This window comes from Lepeophtheirus salmonis, chromosome 5 (genome assembly GCF_016086655.4).
Source record: "Lepeophtheirus salmonis chromosome 5, UVic_Lsal_1.4, whole genome shotgun sequence".
NCBI classification, from domain to species: domain Eukaryota; kingdom Metazoa; phylum Arthropoda; class Copepoda; order Siphonostomatoida; family Caligidae; genus Lepeophtheirus; species Lepeophtheirus salmonis.
In genome coordinates, this window is record NC_052135.2 from 51,233,636 (window position 1) to 51,255,926 (window position 22,291).

The following is a 22,291-nucleotide window of genomic DNA, read 5'->3' on the forward strand; positions in this document are numbered from 1 at the left end:
GAGTAAATATATTCCTTCATTCTCTGATAAAGAGAAGGACAATCCCATCTTTGAAATCTCTTTCGATATTATGGCCTAAGTTTACTTCTGAAAATCTGGAAATTCAAATTATATATCGTCAAAAAAGACGTTAAAGAGAAAGAAAAAAGAAAGAAGATACGGGAAATGTGGATCATCTATTTTTCTTCTCTTCATTCTCCTTCTCAATTGAAAGACTAACCAGAATTTCATTTCTATTTCCTATCACATATTGGATCATTTGAATATTAAATATTAGTGTTGACTTTCGGTTTGAAAATCTTATAGATACTTTTGTGTCCATCCTTATATTTTATGTCCAATCGAATCTTAAGACTATTGTTGTGTCAGTCCTTATTTATTCAGTCCAGACCTGTGTTAGAACCGGTCATTAACTGTCGGACCTCGGAACTATTCATAAGAATATTGTTGCTATATTAAGACAAATAAGATAGGTATATGAAATATGTATTAAGATTATGGCACATATCTTGCAAAAAAATATTATTTTTTTCAGCATAATACAATATATTGTATTTTTACTTAGTTCTATTTTCATATAACGGAATAATTAAAAAAAGGAAAAAACACCCTTAGTGACGTCATGAGGGATCAATTTTACCTTCTGTAAGGACCAACAAATGGGACTGGACTGCGGTCCTCGGTTCTAAATAAGGACCGACACAAAACTACTTAGGACTGGTCCTATCAGTTCTTGGGACTTGTCTTTAAGAATATTGGTACTTTTCACTATCAATACGAGAACTGATAAAAAAGAAGAAATAAAATTGAGTGACGTCATCAAAGACTGAACTGGACAATACTGCAGTATTCAGTCCTAAATAAGCAAAGACACAACACTACTCCTACATAGGTTTGAGACTGTTATGATTTTATGTCGAACGAACGCTAACTCTGTCTTTTAAAGAAGTTCGGTCGGGGCCTTGATCAATTAATTACGTTGATTGTATCACGCAACTTTTCATTAAAAAAAAAAGGCCAAGTTGTTGATTAATTAATTCTGGCTTCATTAATTAATTAAAGCTTAACAAGAAATACTTCTAAAGTGACCAATCAACATGCAGAACCCCTATAGGGGGAAAAGAAGATGAAATATCAACAACTGACAACAAATTGCACTGTATAGTTTTGTGTAAGTAAGCCTTCGTATAAAAAATAGACTCAACCGGTCTTACTTAATAATCGGTCTTGACCGATTATATAAATGAATTGTTGATGAAGTTATGTGCTTCAAAATTATGAACATTGACCTACAATGACATAATATGAATGTGTTGCATACATCATATTTGTACAACTCAGGATAGGAGAAGTAAGTGAGTTCAAATGAGACCAAAAATAGGTGCTTTATTAAATAATTCAAGCCCGAACTAAAAAAAAATCGATCTCGAACCAGGTTTCAACACTAATAAATATATATTGGGTTCCCATCTTATTTTTGTTTTTAGCCAAGAGAAAAGAAAGAAAGACGAATGATGTCTTTTGGATCCATTATATATACAAATAAAAAGCAAATTGAGAATGGACGTAATACAAAGACAAATATACTTGTATATTAAATGGACTGCAGTGGTTCTCAAACTTTTAAAATATATATAATCTTAGAAATATTAGGATCTTCAAATACCATCATCGTGATCAAGGTGAATATATATAAGTATAAATATATGTACATGGTGCTATCGCTATTTAACAACCAACACGATTTTTTTAAATGGATTTTCTCCGAAATTAGTCATCCGATTGTAATCAAAACCCATGCCAAATGAAAGCTTAATCAATTTTTGAACATTAATATTCAATATAGGGGTATACGCAAGATTTTATTCTTTGCGGGACTTGATTCTTGGAAATTTTTTGATATTAATTTTTTTCGAAAAAAAATTCAAAAATGTGCAGCTATTCACAAAAATTAAATTTAAAAAAAAACATCATTAAATTTGGAAGTTTTACTTCATAAATAAAATTGAGGGACACCATATTTACATTTTCAATCAATATAGGCGTTTTTTTGCTTTCATGACTAGCTCCAACCTGCTGTGGAACTTTGCACAGCCCTTCTTTACAAAGATCGGCTCTGGGTTGGCTCAAGCACTGATGAAGGCGGCCTTCAGGTTGTCCTTTGTTGTGTATCGGACTCTCAAAATCTTCCCCTTGATGTACAAAAAAATACATGAGTCCAGGGGGGAACATTCAGTTCTGTTGAAAGGCCAAGAGTATTACTTTTCAAGCCAGTAGAAGAGGATTTTGTACCGGATCATACACTTTAGTCGAACCAAAGGTTTCAAACCCTGACAAGGAGTTATCTTTTAAAGTTTATGTAATACTTCACCAAGTGGTGCATGGTGCTCTGGCTGCTGTGAAATTCGATCCTCTTCTGCCTTCCATGGTGTCTTTAACTGCGCCAAACAATTCGGTTGACCGTGTGGACGCTTTTGGTGTGTATCTCGTGGTCACCCGGTATACAGTAGAGAGGTTACAGCCAAGCCCTTTAGAGATCTCAGATGTTGACTTCCCACACGCAGATAGCTCCCAAATCGCAGCTATTGTCTTTGGTTATGACGCTCTTATTTCTCGGTTGACTTTGCTTCTTTTTTGTCTACAGTTTCTTTAAACCATTTTGTACAACAAGTTATCAGCCTTAAATATCGAAATATAACAAATAGGACAAAGGCCCGCCATTTAAATAGTGTTGCAATTGAGTACTAGTATATATTGAGATTTTCTCCTTTTATTGATTTATGTTCAATATTGTTTGTATGTTGATACACCACAAATATATTAAAGTTCAACGTTATAGAACGTAGTTTTTTACTAGACAATACAGGTTTTAAATACTTTCATTTGTCAATTCCATTTTAACTTGCAAATACACAATGAAAATATAGTATTTTTCTCAATCTGAATGAAAAAAACCTTTGGATTCTTAATAAACTTGGTTGTTAAGGCCCCTAAGAAGGCCAACGCACAGAAGGATGACGTCAGTGCTATATCTACATTAATATAATCACACTTTTTGAAAATGGACAATGATATGAGTATGAATATGCACAGCACTGCATCATTGAGTTAAGGACTTGTTGAATATATGAATGTATGTTCCCAAAGATTGTATCGCAATTCATTTTGTTTTTTACATATTTGTAATGATTATATTATGCATTAATGCCGTTTCATATTAATGTTCTTTACACGAGATAATTAATCACATTTATGAAGGGTTTATTTTTTTCTGCAGAGAAGGATGAGTTTTTAAAATTACTTTTTAAAGATTATTCTGCATTTTTTTTCCGGTCTCAAACTCAAGCCGGGTTGATCTTATCTTGTGATGCACATTTTATTTTTTCAATTTTTCAAGAGAAAAATTAGAACGATAGTATTTCAAGTATTTAAGTGTCAATAATATCAAGGACAAGTATTTCACAAAATCATCTGAAGATAGTGTTTGGCACGACTTTTATTCAATATGTAAGCCCTCAGCTCTAATAATTGCCTCAATACTAGGCCAAAACCCCATGTAGACTTTGATTAGAGACTAGGAGTAGCATATTGCTTATTCAGAGTGGCATCAACCCGTGAAATTTTTTTTATTAGAAAAGAAGTAAACTTTGCCCAAATTTTTGTTAGCCTTGAGAACATTTAGAATCTTCTTTACTCTTTCCATCCATCTCAGCTAGCTCTGTTCAGATATAAGAATTCTTGTTTTCCTCCTCCGTAATATTGCACCAATGTCATTCTGGATTGAAAATAATAAAATGTGTACCACTAGATAAAATCAACCCCATACATCCATTTAAAAAATCATTTTAAAACTAGGGTTTGAGTATATTCTTCACGCTGTCTATTTTATATAATTTTTTTTTTTTTTTTCTTGATAGTCTCATCAAATAACTAAAAACTCTAAATATAAATTCACATTTAAAACTAAATAAATGAGTATAATTAAAGTCAGCTCATTTACTTCATTGATGAATTTAAATTCCACTGCCTCCTTTTAAAACTGTTTATAATAGAGTATACACATTTATATAAAGATATATACAACTCAAATATACTAAGGCGTTTGTTTCTCTCTCTTTTTTATAATTAGATACTTAACTTCTGCCTCCGAAATGACTTCTTCTATGAATAAATTTTAGTCAAGAAAGATGTAACATAAAAGAATGGGAGGGAAGAAATAAAATGATCGTTTATTTCAGTTCCATTCTACCTTCATAATTATAATTTAACTCATATGAATTATCAAAGTGTATAAATCGTCAACATAAAAGCAAGCTAGAAGGAGTTTTCTTGATTACTTAGTGAGTCAACATAAAAACTATCTTGAACAAAATCAAGAAAGGGATCAAATCCCAATTTATTTATTTACTTAATCTATATATATATAGGTCAATATTGTACAGGGTGGTTCCACTATTTCGGAATAATATCCAATGGTTTAAAACGAACGTACTAGATGGGGTAGAACAATATTTTTATTACTCTTTGAAAGTTACATTTAATGACATTCATTTATTTATAATGATATCCTCTCATTTGATAACCTCAGCCACACGGTGCCAGAAGCTTCGGCAGACCTCCAAGAGCGCCAGTTTTGTCATTGTAAGGTTAATGTAACTCTTCAGATTCTCCACAGACGAATGATAATTGGCACAGGCCTCATACTCAACCCTCCCCGAGACGAAGATTTTGGATGGGTTCAGGTCCAGGCTCTTTGCAGTCCAAAAATCCGGCCACCAAAAGCGGGACATATTATGACCAATAATTCCAGCACTTTTTGGCCTTTTGGGGCAATGTACTGTCTTGTTGGAATATATTACTTATTCCTTGGGCAACTCCATCCAACCAGGCAATATAAATTAAAAGTGCAAATCTGGAAGGAAAACAATGGAAAGGCTGGCTCTGCACGAGGTCGCCAGTGCCTGCCAAAGCTTGCGGTGCCATGTGTTCGAGGTTAACTCGTGAGGCAGACTTTATTACGAATAATTGAATGTTATCAAATGTAGCTTTCAATCATAAAAGAATAATTATGGTTATACACAGTCTAGTTCGTTCGTTATAAGCTTTTAGCTAATTTTCCAATTTATCTGGGCCACCCTGTATAGTTCAACATTGTGGTAACTATTTGACAATAATTTTTTGTACATTTTATATATATGAATTAAATAAAAAATATTGTTTTTTTTTCGAAATTCTTACTATTTTTATGATTTGAATAGACAAAATTATTTATATACCTAAAGTTTTATAAGTATAGAAAAACAAGTGTGCACAAAAAAAACTCCACTAGGTTAGTTGAATACATCATTAATAAAGACTATAAAATTTAAAAAAACTTGCGCATATTTGTGCAATTTTCTAAAATAAGGATTTTGCATGATAGTGTACTACAAGATTGAAAAATCTAGAGGGTAGCATCCAAAACAAAAATTGAGATAGAAACCCTGATCTAACCATAATTTAATATTCATCTGTGGCAAAATGTGCGTCTTGACAATAAAAAGGAATGTAGACAAATATATTTTTGAGGGGGAAAATTATTAAGAATGGAACACACTTAAAGATCAGATACACCCTGGTCTGATAAGCAGTGGCCCCTTAATATCTCACCTTCGAAAATATCATTATAAAGGAAATAAACAAAAGTTATTGTCAGATACTGGATCAATATTTATATTGATTAAGTAAACGATGAATCTGATGAGATAGATTAAATGATTGTTTTCGTATATTTGCCCTGTAGCAACAAATAAACTAAATTTTAATTATTTTCATAAATATAAAGATAAATACTTTAAAAATTATATGAAGTCAGTTGAAGTTAATATATTTTTGATAAATAAGCTAAATATAACTTAAATTACAACTGGGATTGTAAAAATAAAAATATAATATCAATTTTTATAGTTTTGGCCACTTTTGAAGGAAATAAGCATTGTGAGACGGCAATATTTTTTATTTTGTTTAATCTCCATATTTTCTGTTAGTACAACCTTCAAAAGAAAATTGTATGTCAATCTTTTCCTTAGTTTGTGAGTTAAGTGTTAAGTGTAACAATATGTGGTTATTTCTAAAACAATGGATCAAAAACAATTTCGTGTTTTAACTTTACACTGTTCCTTGATGAGAAAAATACCGTTCAAGCAAAGCAATGGCTTGAAAAGTGTTATGGGTACTCCACTCCATAAAGTGAATAAATTAAAAAAAATAATATTAATAATTTAAAAAAACCCATTTTGGGACTTTAAAAAAAGTGTTTTTTTTTGTTAAGCCCCCAATTTTTCATCCAATGTGTTATATTTATTTCCTTCTTGAGGATCGACCTAACCACAATGAGTTAAGTAGAACGTTTTTTTCCGGAAGACATTGTGCACTGACTTACAGGGTGCGTGTACCACATATTAAAGACAGCATTACTCCATCAGCTGATGTTTGATCCGTCTGTTTTTGGTGTTAAAATTTTTCCCGGGTCATTGGCTTCAGTTATTGTTTACCACTTGTAGCGATAGCATCATTTTAAGTCCCCAAGAGAGAATGAGAGAGATCGTAGGTGCGCTGCTATTCAGATTATGATTAGTGATCACACGAAATTAAGCAATGCTGACATCTCTGGCCTTCTGTTTATGCCAGTTAGAACAGTCAGAAATCTCAGGAAGGAGCTGGAGGAGTCATCAGACCCGATGGAAGAAGAAGGAGGAGAAGAGCACCAGGATTGACCTTCATCAACAAGGTCAGGGGCATCATCGACGAGGACCCCCAGCGTTTCAGCGTACACTGAATAGATAGCTGCTTTATATCCTAATAAAGATATTTGTTTTTATTTCATCAATAAATATTATAAAATAAGCTTGTAGTTGTTGATTTTTGAAGCGGTATATTTTGCCCACGCACCCTGTACATCCCTCCATCAATAAATAAAAAATTAAGGAACAACGCCGATTTGTTTAGATTTTAAAGCTAGACCGGTCCATAAGAAAGTTAAACCGAATTAGTTATAATTAATTTGGTCTCAGACGGTTCTAGGATCTCCATAATAAAACCACAGAGTATTATTATTGTGTTGTTTGAAATATAAGAAAAGGAACATGTGAAAGGAGACATTTGAAAAAAGTAGAACAAAAGAGTTCAACTTCTAAAATTAGTCTTTTGGCATTTGTCCACTTACTCTCCACATCTACATACTCTGTCCATAACAACTACATCACGTTCTACAACTCCATTCATAGTACTAATGAAAAGGTCAAGAAGCATGGACAATACAAAAATAACAATAATTGAAAGACAGGAAAGTAAGTAACATAAGAAAATGAAGGCTTTCATATTGTGAAAATGAAAAGAAGAGGAGGAAGAATTTAATACAACTTTCCTGGTATACAAAGTTGGAATTAAATCTGTCAAAATTAAAGAAACGTATATAATTGTATATTGAATTGTATTTGGCCCGTCAACACATAAACTAGCTAGAAGGATTTTTCTCATAATTAATCGTGGATTACATTAGTATACTCTTTGACGAATTATCAAATGAACAAAAAAGAACGAAAGCACCAACTTTTTTTAAATATATATATTCATATTCTTATTTTTATCTACGTTCTATCCAATATGATATCTATCTACAAATTATTCTTATTAATATCTGGTCCATCTACACAAAAGCATGCTGGAATAATTTTCATCAAAATTGAGTAATTGCATTTTTCAACAAATGATTATTCATTTTTATCAACAAATTATTCTAATGAATATGTCGCAAATTGAACTTAAAGTAGCAAATATTCATCACCAGCATGAAATAATCTATGTTGATATATTATATTGTTGAAAAGTATAATATCGGGCCAATATAATTAAATAATTATATTAAATAAAGGTTCTAAACTCCAGCTAGGATATCTTAATACATCCCATAATTTTGAATAATAAGCCTATAATTGACTGAAATATGTTAATGAAATAAAAAGTTGACGCACTATCTATTATAATCTTAAAACTGTCTCAAAAATTACTTTTTTTCTATCCCAGTTCGGTCTTAAGTGATTTTAACTAAACTGATTTTGACAGATATTCAAATCAAGTTCATGGTCTCAAACCATGTATAGAAATTTAATTGATTTCCGTTTCTTTACTTTGATTATATTTTGCAACATTTCTTTCCTAAAAAAAAAACATTAAAAAAAGGGCCCAAAATCATTTAGTATATTACCCAATTATTCCAAATTATAGAATAATGACTTAATAATTGTGGGAAATTGTTCACAGTCGCTTAAAAAGATATGTGCTCAATTGGAATTTAACCAATAAATGTTCAAAAAACTGATAAAGGAAAAATTAGTATAGGGAGTAACTCGTGTGACAACCTGTCTTGGTCAACTTACACCATTATGAAAGACTTTGCATGTCATCATTATTATTATGTCTATAATTTGGAAACGCAAATAAAGTCGCTAAAAAGTCATCAATAAAAAGTGTATCTAACATATTTTAAAGATATAGATCAAAATCTCTTCTTTTTTTTTTTTTCTTTTTTTTGTGGGTACGAGCTGTACCATTTTTTAAGGTACAAGTGAATGAATTAGTTCGAACACACAAAAGACTCGCTTATTATAAATTCGAGCCAAAAACTATCATTAGTAATTATGTATATAAAAATTAGAAAACTATCTTTTTATTGCACACATAGGGTTTGAAGCTATGGTATAGATTACAACTTTAAAAAAGATAAAAACCAAAAACCCTTCTTCATTAATATCACAACAAACAGGTTCATATACAATATATATTCCATCTCTAGACATGAACACAAATTCATTAACTATGATTGTATGCATATATTATAGGTTCGTATATTGTAAAATTGTGAAATCATTCTGTAGTGCCTAAACGTAGTAGGCATAGATTTTATGGCTTTTAATTTGCATGAGGTATAATCAAAGTTTACCAATGCATAATATTGCATATTAGCATATATAATAGAAAAATAAATTATGTATACAAAGTTATTGGGGTTTCTCTCTCGGGATCCCATTTTCCAGGGATGTCTCGGGGTTTTACAACTGACGATAAGTCGATCATTGAATTATTTCAAAATATAAGTTCCATTTGATTATACAGTCAAACCTGTAATAAGTGGTCAAGCAAGGGTAGTGTTGAGGCAATCCTTATTTATTCGGTCTAGTCCATACTTTAGACCGGTCATAGCAGTCCAAACAGTAATATAACTGATTTAAAAAAAGAAAAAAGGAAGTTAAGTGACGTCATCAAGAACCGAACTGGACCGGACCGAGACTGAAATGAATTGGACTGCACTCTTCAGTACTAAATAAGTACAAACATAACACTAGGCAAGGTCAACTGATGTGACCCCTTAAACCAAGTGTCCTATTTTGTAACAATTATAAATTAGAAAACTGGATAAGGCCGATTAATGCAATGGCATGCTTAAACCAGTTGAACCAGTCAACCTAAAAATTAGTTTGTTTATTATTTACTATTCAATAACTTTTTTGTTGCGGGTGGGATTGGAACTCCAAAGAGCTGGACTCACAAGCTCTAACAAGTAACTTGGGAAATATCAGGGATAATGATAAAATAAAAAAAATGGGTAAGAGACTCAAAGGAAAAGTAATATTTTTAACAACTACTCTTATTTCTTAAGAGACTTAATGATCTTCACTCATTTACACACCCCTTGATCAAAAAATTACTCCGAATTGGGACTTTTGTAGAGCGTGATGAATATAAAACTGTAATGTTTCTTTAAAAAAAAATCCCAAACCATGACGCGAGTGAAATAATGAACATAGAGTAGTGAACAATTTTTAATCCCATCATAAATTAAAGTGAAAATTCACGCCGATTTAATTGATAGCCACTTGGCTTAGAGCCTCTTTAGGTGGAACTAACTTTAAATTCATTCCTTCTTCTTAAAAAAATAGGTGTAGTAAAAAGACATCCTTTCTTTCAATCGATTTATTTGAATTAACGTTTATCTCCTTGGCAACCAAAACAGTGCTTACATGACGGTTGGACTCCACGATATCCATTATTTTATCCACATTTTCGAAAAATGGCCTTCCAGAGCGTGGATCATATTTGACAGCAAAATAATGTGAAAAAAACTGTCAAATATTCCGTATTTTGTCTTTGTTGTTCTCCATTTTTGGTAACTACTCATACAAATTTGAGTCAAGCAATCACAAAACTGTGTCATAAGTTTTTTTTAGTACGACATCTTATCTATCTAACAATATCCAGCGTATACATACATATAGCACTTATACAACGCGAGATACACAATAGTTTAGCCATCTATTGGGAAAATACTTTTACTACAACTAATATTTAAAAAGAGTTAATTTTTACTGTATTTATAATTTACTATCGGTATCCCAATATCTCCAATCATCCTGTAATTTAAAATTGTTTACCGACATTCTGCTCAAAATGAGAAATTCAAATAGGAATACGAGTATGTTTAGTCTTTACGTAAATAGCAAAAATTTTGCCTATGAATAATTAATTTTACCACATTTCAAAGATTGAATGCTTTAGAAATAAGAAAAAAACTTTTTAGGAGCGGCGTTTCTTATTATTATTTTCTGTTTGTGAAGAAATGAAGTTTTTGCAAAGGCAAGATGAGGAAAAAATATAAATACATATATTTTGTTGTATTTTTTTGCATAATTTATAAGGTCTATCCATTATACAAATACAAAAGTAATATCGAATAACATTGCAAACAAATCCCCTATATTAAATGAACATCGATTTGAAATAGATTTGACAGCTAACATATCTATTTATAAATGATCGATGAGGCTTAAATCAAATAAGCCAGTCAGCAATATTTATGAATACAAAATATGGATATAAATTTCTTATTAGCTAGGGATGTGAAAACTGTCGAATTTCTCGAGAATGTAAATTAGAAAGAAAATACTAGAGGAGTGAATGAAACTTTGAAAAGGTTTCATTGACTTAATAAATAACACAAGGAACACTCATTTTGTACATATGAATTGAAGCTAAAAAGGAAATTATCTTTGAGCGTAAAATCAAAAACGGATCTCAGTTTTTCTCTCAGTCATCTGAAGTCTGAAATATCTGGGATAATAGTAATTCGGAACTATTAACGTTCAGATTCTTTTTTTAGACTTAAAAAATCCCAAATTAAAAGTAGAATAAATAAAACTTATGTAAAAATGTGTTTTATGATTTAAAAAAATGTTTTTATTGATTCTGTATCTTCTTCTAAATTCCATATATTTCCATTTTAGGGTAAAAAATGATAAAACACGTCACTCTTCTTTTGACCCTTATGACTTATTCAAAATATATATTTATTAAGAATATCATAGCTTATATTATAGAAAATATTTAATGTATAATTTAAAAAAAGATCTATTTAAAAAATAAGTATCTCTAAGGATTTTTGTTACATTTTGTATTTTTTAAGTGATCACATTTTGAAATATTAAAATTATCTACTCATCGTAAATGGATCACATTATTATTTTGATCCAGGTATCTCATTCCTAAGTCCAATCTATTCCTTTGTAAGGTCTAGTTGTTTTCCTCCGATGAATTATCTTCCCATCGTCCCTCACGGAATTCGGAATCCAAATTCGAACATTTCTTAGGATGGATTATCAAGTTAGAAGGATCTTCCTTCAATTACCTCGATCTTACTTATACGATGTATGACATCATGAAATTGGCATTGAAATCGGGGGGAAAATAAGATGATAATATTGAATATTTAGCCCCCCCCAAAAAAAAAAAAAAAAAAAAAAAAGGGATCACTAGAAAAATCTTTGCAGATGCATATTTTTTAAATATATCTTTTTTTAAATTATTGAATATTTTTCTTATTTTTTGGATTCTGCACTTATAGATAGATTTGAGTATTGTCTTCAATTCATTTGTACACCCCCCTCCCCCCGAATAGTTTCCCTGTGTAATCTACCGATTTCCCCCCGTAATTTTAACTGGTAGAGCATATGCTACTTACCTGAAAAATAAGAATATAGAAATGTAATAAATAATATAATTGTAGAATGAAGAAGTTCTTAAAAAATGTAAAAATGTGTTGTGTCAACATAAAACCTATATTGAAAACAAAAATTTTGGAAATTAGAAAAACAAACTTTTTTTAAAATTCAAATTGATATTGTACCAATTTGAGTCAATTATAGGCTCTTAACTCAAATATGTGGGATGAGTTAAGATACCCAGAATTTTTAACTATAGTTTAGAGCCTTTATTTGATTAAAACGACTTATATTGGTCCCGACATGATCCCTTTCAACCATAAAATCCATCAACTTCTTATTCTTTTTTAGTTAGGATCAATTTGGCTACTTTAAGTGCAATTTGTAGCATACTCAAAGGTTGAATAAGAATAATTTGTTCATAGAATTTGACGATTATTCGTCGAAGAAACAAATGTTATTCATACTCTACTCTAAGAAACGTCATTTTAGCTTGCTTTTGCAATGACGGGTCAAAAATATATACAACGTCAAAAATGATGATTAATAATTATATTTGATGATTTGTCAGTAAAAATTTCATTCTATCTCATTTTATCTCGCAACCTTTATAAAATATTGAAATGGAAAACAGCTCAATAGTTTATATTCATATTTGAGTCAATTTTAAGTTTTCTATTCAAATTTGTTGGATACAATACGATACCCAAAAGTTATAACTATTAATTTAGAATATTTCTTTGACTTATGAGACCAATATATGGGCCGATATATCCCTTATCAAATAAAGTCGATCAATTTTCCATTATTTGATTGTGACCATTAATTTTAGCGTCTCTAAGTTAAATTGGTGTCATACCCATGGGGTTCATCATAACCATTTGTTGATAGAAAGTGAACAAAATATAAATTACAATCTATGCCACAGATTTCTTATTTTGACTTGTTTTTGTGTGGTTGCCTCACATAAGTATAAGACATACATGGATTTATAAATATGTCTAAATAGATCATTAATTCAAGATATTCCTTGAGTTAATTTAATATTATTAGTATTACTAATTACGAAGAAAATATTTCAATTCATGCTTATTTAAGATCAAGGTCCGTACATACATATATATTAGTGTTGATTTCAGTGTGAGCCCCGAATTCTAGACCAATTCAGGACCCTTAAAAAGATTTGTAGCGGAACAACAATTGGGTCAATTTAAAAAAGATAGATCTAGAGCGGAAAATTGGGTCTACACGGATCCTATATATAAATTTTTAAACGCGTCATGCTTGTTTCAAAATGGTGAACATTGACCTACAATAACGTCATTTAAAGGTAAAAGTGTTACATTAATCATATTAGTACAACTCATAAATGAGAATAGGGGGGAAAATAAATTGAGACCCCAAAAATTGGTCCACTATTTGGAAACAATCAAATTTCGGTATGCTGTCTAGATTGTTGTTCGAACCAAAATATCGTTCTGGATTTGTCTCATTTAAAATTGGGTTTAGACCAATTATATAGATGAATTGTTAATGACATCCTGCCTGTTTCAAAAATTGTAAGTATCGACCCTACAATGACGTCATATAAAGTGTAATATATTACATAAATCCTAATTGTACAACTTAAAGATAAAGAATACGATAGAAAATCAGTACATAGATTGAGACCCAAAAAACGGGAACACGATTTGAAAACTATCAAATTTCTGTCTACAGTTCAAGATCGGGGTCTGTACCGAAATATCAGTCTAAAAAGTTCGGTTTTGGACCAAGTTTTAACACTAATACATATACATATATATATAGGAATATATTTGAAAACAGTACGTCATTATAACAAAAAAAACAAAAATCAGTTTACACATGTATAATTACTTTTTATATTAGAAGAAATGCCACAATTTGAACGAGCCCAACAAATACCTAATACACAAGGATCCGACTAAGTACAACACAAAATAATGAGACACAGATATATATAGAGAAAGAGAACACGGACTGAATAATGAGAGGCACCACAACTATAACGAATTGACTTTACAAGGTAATAGCTTTGACTAATTCCTGATAAGGGAGCAAGGCATCCACCAAACTTGGAGTACTGATAAGAGCGGCTTTCATGATTATCCTCCCTCTTATATGTACATATATTTTATGTATAATACTTACTCCTCCAGCAGTCTCTTATCACTCCACTCTCGTCTAACCAAACACATTTAGCTTCATAAATATAATCTATCTATGAAACAATATATGAAGATTAGGGTGGCTCTCATTGTATACTTAAAAAATCAATGTTTTTATTTTGATTCGCTCATCCACTCCATCCGTTCTAAGTGTAGAAATATCAACAAATATTTCAATATTTGGAACATTTGAAGGACATTCAGAGAACATTTATTGACTTTTTAATTTGTGAATAAGACTTTGATGTAAGATGTAAAATAGTCTAATGATCTATATCAGTGCTATAAATAATGTCGAAATCAGGAATTTTTTAGGAGTCATCATATCCAGGTTTTAAAAGTCAAACATAGCTCAGTGGACGACAACTCACTTGGGAGAAATTATTCTCTTGAACTGAATGTGGGTAAGTTCGCGTCTCGGTCGTTCGATCGGTCTAAGGAAATATACTTAATAGGTCCATTTTTGGTGAAGCAACGGGCTAAGTAACACTATGCCTCATTATCCAATAGAACCTTTTCGGTATCCTTTGTACTTGAGAGTTAAGGGCAAACAAGTACAGTAGAACTATGAAATCATAGTCCACAAAATCCACAAACAATAATGAAGGTTCCATAGGGCAATTAGGCACTGTTCTACTTAACCCGTTACTCCACCAAAAATTGACCTAATGTATATGGATTTTAAAGACAATTCCCATGTCAGATGGAGTAATAGTCAGACCATAATGTTTACTTATACTTAAACAGTACGATAAATTAAAGGAATATTTAATATATATAGATATTCCTCTACCAAAAGTGGCAACATTTGAGCGATATTCAGATGTGTAAGCCCAGTTTAGTGTTTTTGTGCATTCATTGTAGCAAATTCAGAGCCATTCAAGAGCCTCTGTTGATTGCCTAAGCTACACAAGTACTTGAAGGGCAACTTTATTGTATTTTGGCTCTTCAACTTTTGACTAAAACTTTTAATTTATCAACATTTGCGTGTGTGTATATAGATAAAACACAATTGAAACGTAGAATACGTAAATCTAAATTTATCCATTAACTAGAAGAAAAGATTGTACCAAATAATAATGCTTGTAATATAGATAAAGTACTTTGTAATACAATCAATATTAAATAATCCAGATGATGGATTGAAACTGCAAAAACTACCAAACCAATGAGGGTATTGACATAAGATTCTTTTATATTCACTATCAAAGTTAGTATTTTACATAACTTAATATTATTATAAAAAAATTATAAGATATCGACCTTAATTCGGCTAGTATTTCAATTTAAGGCCATTATTACATTTTAATTGAAGTCAAAGATATTTTCCAGAGCGAACTTTGATTATGAAGGGAACAAAATTGATGGGTCAAGCAAGTAATAATATTAATTAGATTTTTCAGGTCCACCCTAATGTATGTACATATGATTATAGTAATAAAAGATTGTAGAATGTATACTCATAGAGAGAAAAACACAGCAGTAGCAATGAACACATGTTATTATTTCGTCCATTGTAATTTGTGCTCTTGTCTTTGATTGGATGATTTATTAATTAAAATATCAGTCAGCTGTTGTATATACAATAGGTTGGGGAAAAAGTATTTTCGTATTTCCCGTCCCTCTGGTTTTAACAAAGTATATCTTGTTCATTATTGGTCACATCAAATCATACAATAAAGCTTTGCGGGGATACTAAAAATGCTTTTGTTACAATATTCTGCTTAGCCGGTTTAGTCGTGAATTATCGTGGGTAAAGTATGGAGGTCTCAAAGGAAGAAATTCGCCATATTTTACATTTTTACTTCCTGAAATGGAAAAATGTGTCGAAAATTTATACAGGGCCAATAATCTTTCGGTTATTGTTGCACAACAGCGATTTCGTTCAGGATAAGTGAATGCTACACTACGCACTGGTAGCCTTGTCTTCGAAAAAGTCCATAAAATCATGAAAAATATCTAGATAGACCGTCATTTTAGCAGTCTTAGTATCCCCATGAGCTGAACATTGATCATAAAGGCATTTTGAACCATTTTCAGAAGACTGGATACAAAAAGAAACTCCAATAGGAAAGAATTCGTGCTTCATCAAAACAACGCCAGCCTGCAAACATCCTTGATGACGCGTCAAAAACTCCAGGAGCTCAGATGATGGGAAGATCTATTCATTCACCCTACAGTACATACCTAGCACCAAGTGACTACCTGTTTCTATATATGGCCAATGCACTTGGGGGTAAAAATTAGGCTTCAATAGAGGTCTTTAAAAATTTGTTGTCCGAGTTTTTTGCCACTAGGGACAAGGGCTTCTACGAGAAAGGCGTTAAGAAGTAGAAATTCTTGTTGGCAACAAGTTATCGAACAGAACAGGGCATACATCGCTTAAATCAAATGATTGTCACACTTCTTATAAGGCAAAAAATACAACATTACTTTTTCCCCAACCTAATGTATATATACACTTTACTCTTATCAACACCACATATCTCTTTCGTGTACAATTATTTGACAGATTTTCACAATGATTTTTACATGATTCAACTTTTGGTTATGATGTTATTATTAATATTATTTTAATCGCTTCAAGTTCCCCTTACCCTCAGGACTAGAAATAGTTGGTATGAAGTAGATAGTACCACTATAACATAAATAATAATCAAGCTATATGTATGCACGAAAAAGAGTTGTCAGAATAATGTTCATCTAAGCCGTTGGGAAAACAATTACCGGGTAGTTATAAATTAAGAATATAACCTTAATAATAGGTATTATGGGCATAGATTCAAAACAAATGACCTGCCGGTATATTTAAAAAAATAAAAGGAACCGCAAACTAATATGGTCAACCTTACAGTTTGAGGAATGTTTGGGATGAGAGATGTTTAGCATATCATTGTGGTTCATTAAATTAGCTACGTTCAGTAATGATATGAAGGAAATAAACAAAAGCTCGCTCTCTATATAACAAGGCCATAGAGGCTAACAAGGACTTATACATATAACTCCTTAGTGTAATCTCATTCCTGACTATGCTATATATGTTCTCTCCTCAAAAATGAAAAAATAATGAGAACAGCTTTAGAAAATAAAAAAATTATATTTAGGTAGCAATGTCAAAAAGCCAGCCTCTCTCTCAATTTAGTATTATTTTCTTCTATGGTTATAACATTAGAAAATGGGGCTTACCACATGGACCATGCCCAACGTACTGTGTATACTGGGTGGTCTATTGAAATATGAGCACTATAATTAATTTATACTTGAGTGATTGAAATTAGTTCATGTTACGATATATTAAAGCATAAGCAATTAGTGATAATATAATAAAAACCTCAGCTCTTTAGCTTACGTCAAGTAGAGAAAATGACACTTGAATGTGATGGACAAATTTCCACTTCATCACTTCAATCATTTAAGTGTCTCCGGGACAACCGTCTACGCCATCCACAAGTCCGAAACGTTAGAGAGGAAGAAGGGCTATGTCTAAAAGGTCAAGCTGTACCCGTATGAGTTAAAGAAAACAGCCCAGGGCAGTCCCCTGAAGTCCATGAGGGCCCATGAAGGATATATCAGCTTTCACACCTAACAGTCCAGAGAGCTATCACAAAATTGGGTGGAAGGAGCCTTGTGAGGGTGGAAAGGCCACATTTGACACCAGTAATGAAGAAAGTCATCTCCTCCGTTGCAAGACTCTTTTGAATTAGTATTTTGAATTCTTTTTTTTATATTTTGGCCCCCTTCTGCCCTCATACCAACCCATTTGACTACACCTTTTGGGTGAATGTCGAAGGAAGACCTGCAGTGTCCGTCATCAAAAAACCGAAGTACTCAAAGTCACTCTCAGCTAGCACTGGGAGGCCATGACAGAGATATTCCACCGCCTGTAAGCCATCATTGCCGCTAAGGGTGATCACATTAATGATTAAGAGAGCTGAGACACATATCTTTTTATAGTAATAATTTGATTGAAACTCTATTGTTAAATAGTAAATTATATTTTATTGAATTTAAATTTAAAAGTGTTCAGATTTTAATGGACCACTCGGTGCTTAGGGCTGTAAATCTTAGATCACTCTACTTTCATTTATTTTTGAATAAGTAAAGAAGAATATAGTTGACGTAGAAAAATGAATAACCTACCTCATTCCTTATAAAAATTAATACACTCAAAAGGAAGACAAAATAATAATATATAAATTCACCAACAAAATAATTCTAATCCACTGTATGTATTAATATTTCAAAACTATTTTTATAGAAAAAAACAACAACAGCGCTTTAATAAAATCAAACTACTGTATACTAAGTATGTAGACTTATATACACGTATACATGTGTCAGATTATATGTACATACATAGAGAGTCGTTTTTGTAACAATATATATGTACATATATATGTGTATAATGATAGACGGAAGGCAGAAATCAACTTTTATCATGGACGGCATTCTACTTAATTGATTATATATATTTGACTTCCATGTCAACTAGTTTTTTTAACCACAAAATAGGCAGTATGGAGTTTGTTACATACATGTATTTCTTTCGTACAGAAAATACACATACTCGACCGCTGAGGTGTAGCGTGATAACTTAGTAATTCCTACAATAGCAAATCATATTATAATAATTTGTGTCACAAAAATATTAATATATAAAGTGATGTGTACAAATAAAAACAATCTTGAACAAAAATCAAAAAAGAAGAAAAATCCCAATTTATTTTATTGTAAAAAAATTAATATAGTTCGGGGAAAAAGTAGTTTCGTATTTAATCTTACATATATGCCAAAAGTGTCCAAAAAAAAAAAAAAAAAAGAGGTTGAAAGGAGTCTTGCAACGGAGGGGATGGGTTTCCTTCATTCCTGTTGTAAAAAAGAGTCATCTCCACCCTCTCACGGCTCAATTCTCCCACTTTTTTTTATAGATCTCTGGTCAGTCTGGTGTGAACCCCCGAGGTGTCTTATCATGGCCCCTTATGGACTTGAAGCTATTGGGATGGTTGTTGTCTTTAGTTCCTCCAGGTCCAGTTTGCACTTTTTGACAGAACCCTTCTTCCTCTCCAACGATTCTGACTTGTTAACGGCGTATATGGGGGTTCTGGAGACGCACAACTTCTTGGAATACACGAATGGAAATTCATTGATCACGTTCAAGTCTCATTTTCTCAACTAGTAGGCCCAGGGTTTTTTTATAACTGATTGCTTACACTTTAATAAATCGAAATATAAATTAATTTAAATCACTCAACCTTCATCAATTATTAAATTAGTTAGTGTTCAGATTTCAGTGAATCACCTGGTAAACCACATTCTATATAACTATAGACCATTCTTTATTTAATAATTGTATTAGGAAATAGGATATTTACAAACTAATCAAAATATTTATATCCACAAGTTAACACAGAGATCTTGAGTTATAGTAAACACAAAATACTAATAAGTATTTGGTTTCAACTTCATAGCCGCAAGATGGCGCAAGATATTCTAAGTATATGTAAAACAAACTACTATTAAGTAAACAAGGCTTACTCTCTATTATTCAGAGCATACGAGTATTTAATTCAAGTTCAACCAATCCACGTTTGGAAAGCTAATAATTAATTCAATGCTAGTGGGGATATTCCGTGTAATAAGTACGTTTATAATTTACTACACAGAACGAATCCTTTCCATGTGTGGAAATGAGATTTAATTAACCTAAGGCTATTTCACAATTAGTAAATCTTTTATGAAATGAAATAAAGAATGGAATTAAAAGAACTTTATTTATTAATTATTATGCGGATAATATAATAACAGAGGCATCTGCAAGAACTTGGCTGAAGGGGTTGACCCCCCTCTCACCCCAAAGAAAAAATAAAGAAATGTTTGCTTTTAACAAGAAATTGTTTTCGTCATACAGATACAAATAATTTATAAATTTTTTTGTACATAAATAACTATAGATTTTTGAATTTTTTTTCCAAATGATCTCATTTTTTTGAATAACTATGAATTTTTGAAGTTCATTTCCAAAGAATTTAATTTATGTGAATAGCTGTGGATTTTTATAACTTTTTTGCAAAAAATTGAATTTTTGAAAAAAAGGGTTTTTTTTCCAAAAATTTAGTTTGTCATGAATACCTATAGATTTTTGAAATTTTTTTCATAATATTTATCTAATTCTTCAGACACCCCTGAATATTAATAAATTAATAAAATATGTTAAGTACTTCGGACATTCATTATTATAAAATTAGAACGGTGATGATAAACGTATTTTTCATAGCATTTTGACTTTGTCGTAAAATATAATCTAATATTCATACCATTGCCTTCCAAGAAACTATAAAGTTTTAGAACCATATACTTTTTAACGATCACTAAAACAAGTTATGCCACTTCAAGGAACAGTGGAATCATTTTTGCACCGTTCGATTCTTAGTTGTTCAAATGTAAACGCAAACCTATTGGAATTCATTCTTTTGATGTTTGGGTAGCAAGAGAATGCTGGTATTGTAACTTTGTCAGTCAGAACTCTGAACCAGGGAATTTTAGACACATGAAATAATCACACATACAACTAAAATTGTTTTTCTTGTTTTCTTCCTATGCATGATTAAGTAAAAAAAAGGAGGATGAATCTTATCTCAAACAATCACTTCTTTTATACTCCCCTCATGTGTGTGGAAAAAAAAACTCGTCATGATTATCCCAGGTCTCTTGAATTCTAGAGTCAGAACAGACTCAACCCTCATTCTTTCATTCTAAAAGCATAGTCTCATAACTTTAATAGGATCATTTTTAATACCAACAGTCTGCGAAGGGAGTTGCTCTATAACACCATGTGTATTTACCATTACTTGTTATATATAAATTTTGAATGTTCATAAAACAGGGTTGGTAGTAAAACCTGGAAACCCACTAGCATAATACCCAGTGGTTAGGCCGCACCGAAGTTTCTTGTAGATGGTCATGGGAGACATGCCGCGTGAGAGAAGCTTCAAAATTTCACTCCTTCTTGGCTCCAATTTACTTTTTCTCATTCGTTTTGTTTTTAAATGAGTCGAAACTTTATATGAGGAATCTTGAGTCACAAAACCTATCTTTCACAGAGTTTGAAGATAATCGACGAATAAATTTCGGATTTATTAAAATTTAAATTAAGTGTACCGCTAGATAACATTATCCCTTTTTAAAACAAATTATATATGCACTCGTATGTATAAAATATGTACTCTTAGCCTCTCTCAATCATATCGAAGGGCAATGCATACATCATGGTAATTATATATGTGTTTGTTGTAGAGGGGAAGGGGGTGTCTTTGTTAGAGAATAAGAATTAATAAATAAACTTCACATAAATCACAAATTCCAACGATATTGTTATAACTATATACATAAATGTACATTTTTCAAACTATGTATGGAATTATCCAATTAATCACAAACCTAACTCAAATGAAATGAGCAGGGAAAGTATGCAATGAAATCATCGGTAATATTGTCATTTGAACCCAGATGAGTAACATTCAAAGAAAGAAAGACATATATATATATTATTTTTTTTACGTGTCCTCTCTTTGTAATGGTCTTTATTTGATGGAAGTGCTTTAGAACTTATTAATGCAAAATTTACTGCACGGATTTGGGGACTGGAATTCCTTTACAGAGGAATACCGAACAAAATACGGGGGTCCATGTGGTTTTAAGGGAAAGCCAACAACTGTGAATTATGCCCTAATAAATATAACAGCACCAATACCGTTTATATGCAATACTAACATAGAGAAGAGAACCTTCAATATTTATAGTAGCATTTGTAGAATATATTTTAAAATTATATTCAAATATATATTTTATTATTCATTTAAAAAAAAGTTTTTGGGGGTACTGCGTTTAGCGTGCATATTTTTGATATTTAATTACATTGTTTCTTAATTATTAATTGATAATACTTCGAAAAAATAGTTTCTAGACGATTATTTAAACTATTTAATTTTGAAAAAAAAAACAACCTTCTATGATTAACTAACGTATTTTTGACTGAAATAAAAAAAAATCGATTTTATGACACATAGTTGA

General features: G+C 31.3%; 1 protein-coding gene across 19 annotated transcripts in view; it reads right to left on the reverse strand.

Moving 5' to 3' along the window:
- Positions 1–22,291, reverse strand: part of LOC121119063 (CUGBP Elav-like family member 1) — a 220,002-nt gene that overhangs the window by 69,109 nt on the left and 128,602 nt on the right. For 2 of the 19 annotated variants that reach the window (XR_011780284.1, XM_040713679.2), the window contains exon 1: positions 18,362–18,515. The exons of 8 other annotated variants lie outside the window; for them this stretch is intronic. Coding sequence is in view for 2 of the 11 variants with exons in the window: in XM_040713679.2 (XP_040569613.1) it covers positions 18,362–18,366 (5 nt within the window). In the remaining 9 variants the exon portion in view is untranslated. Of the gene's footprint in view, positions 1–13,910; positions 14,816–18,361; positions 18,543–22,291 lie in introns of those variants that run through there. 9 more of the 19 variants (XR_011780288.1, XR_011780283.1, XR_011780290.1 and 6 more) reach the window with 9 other exon arrangements.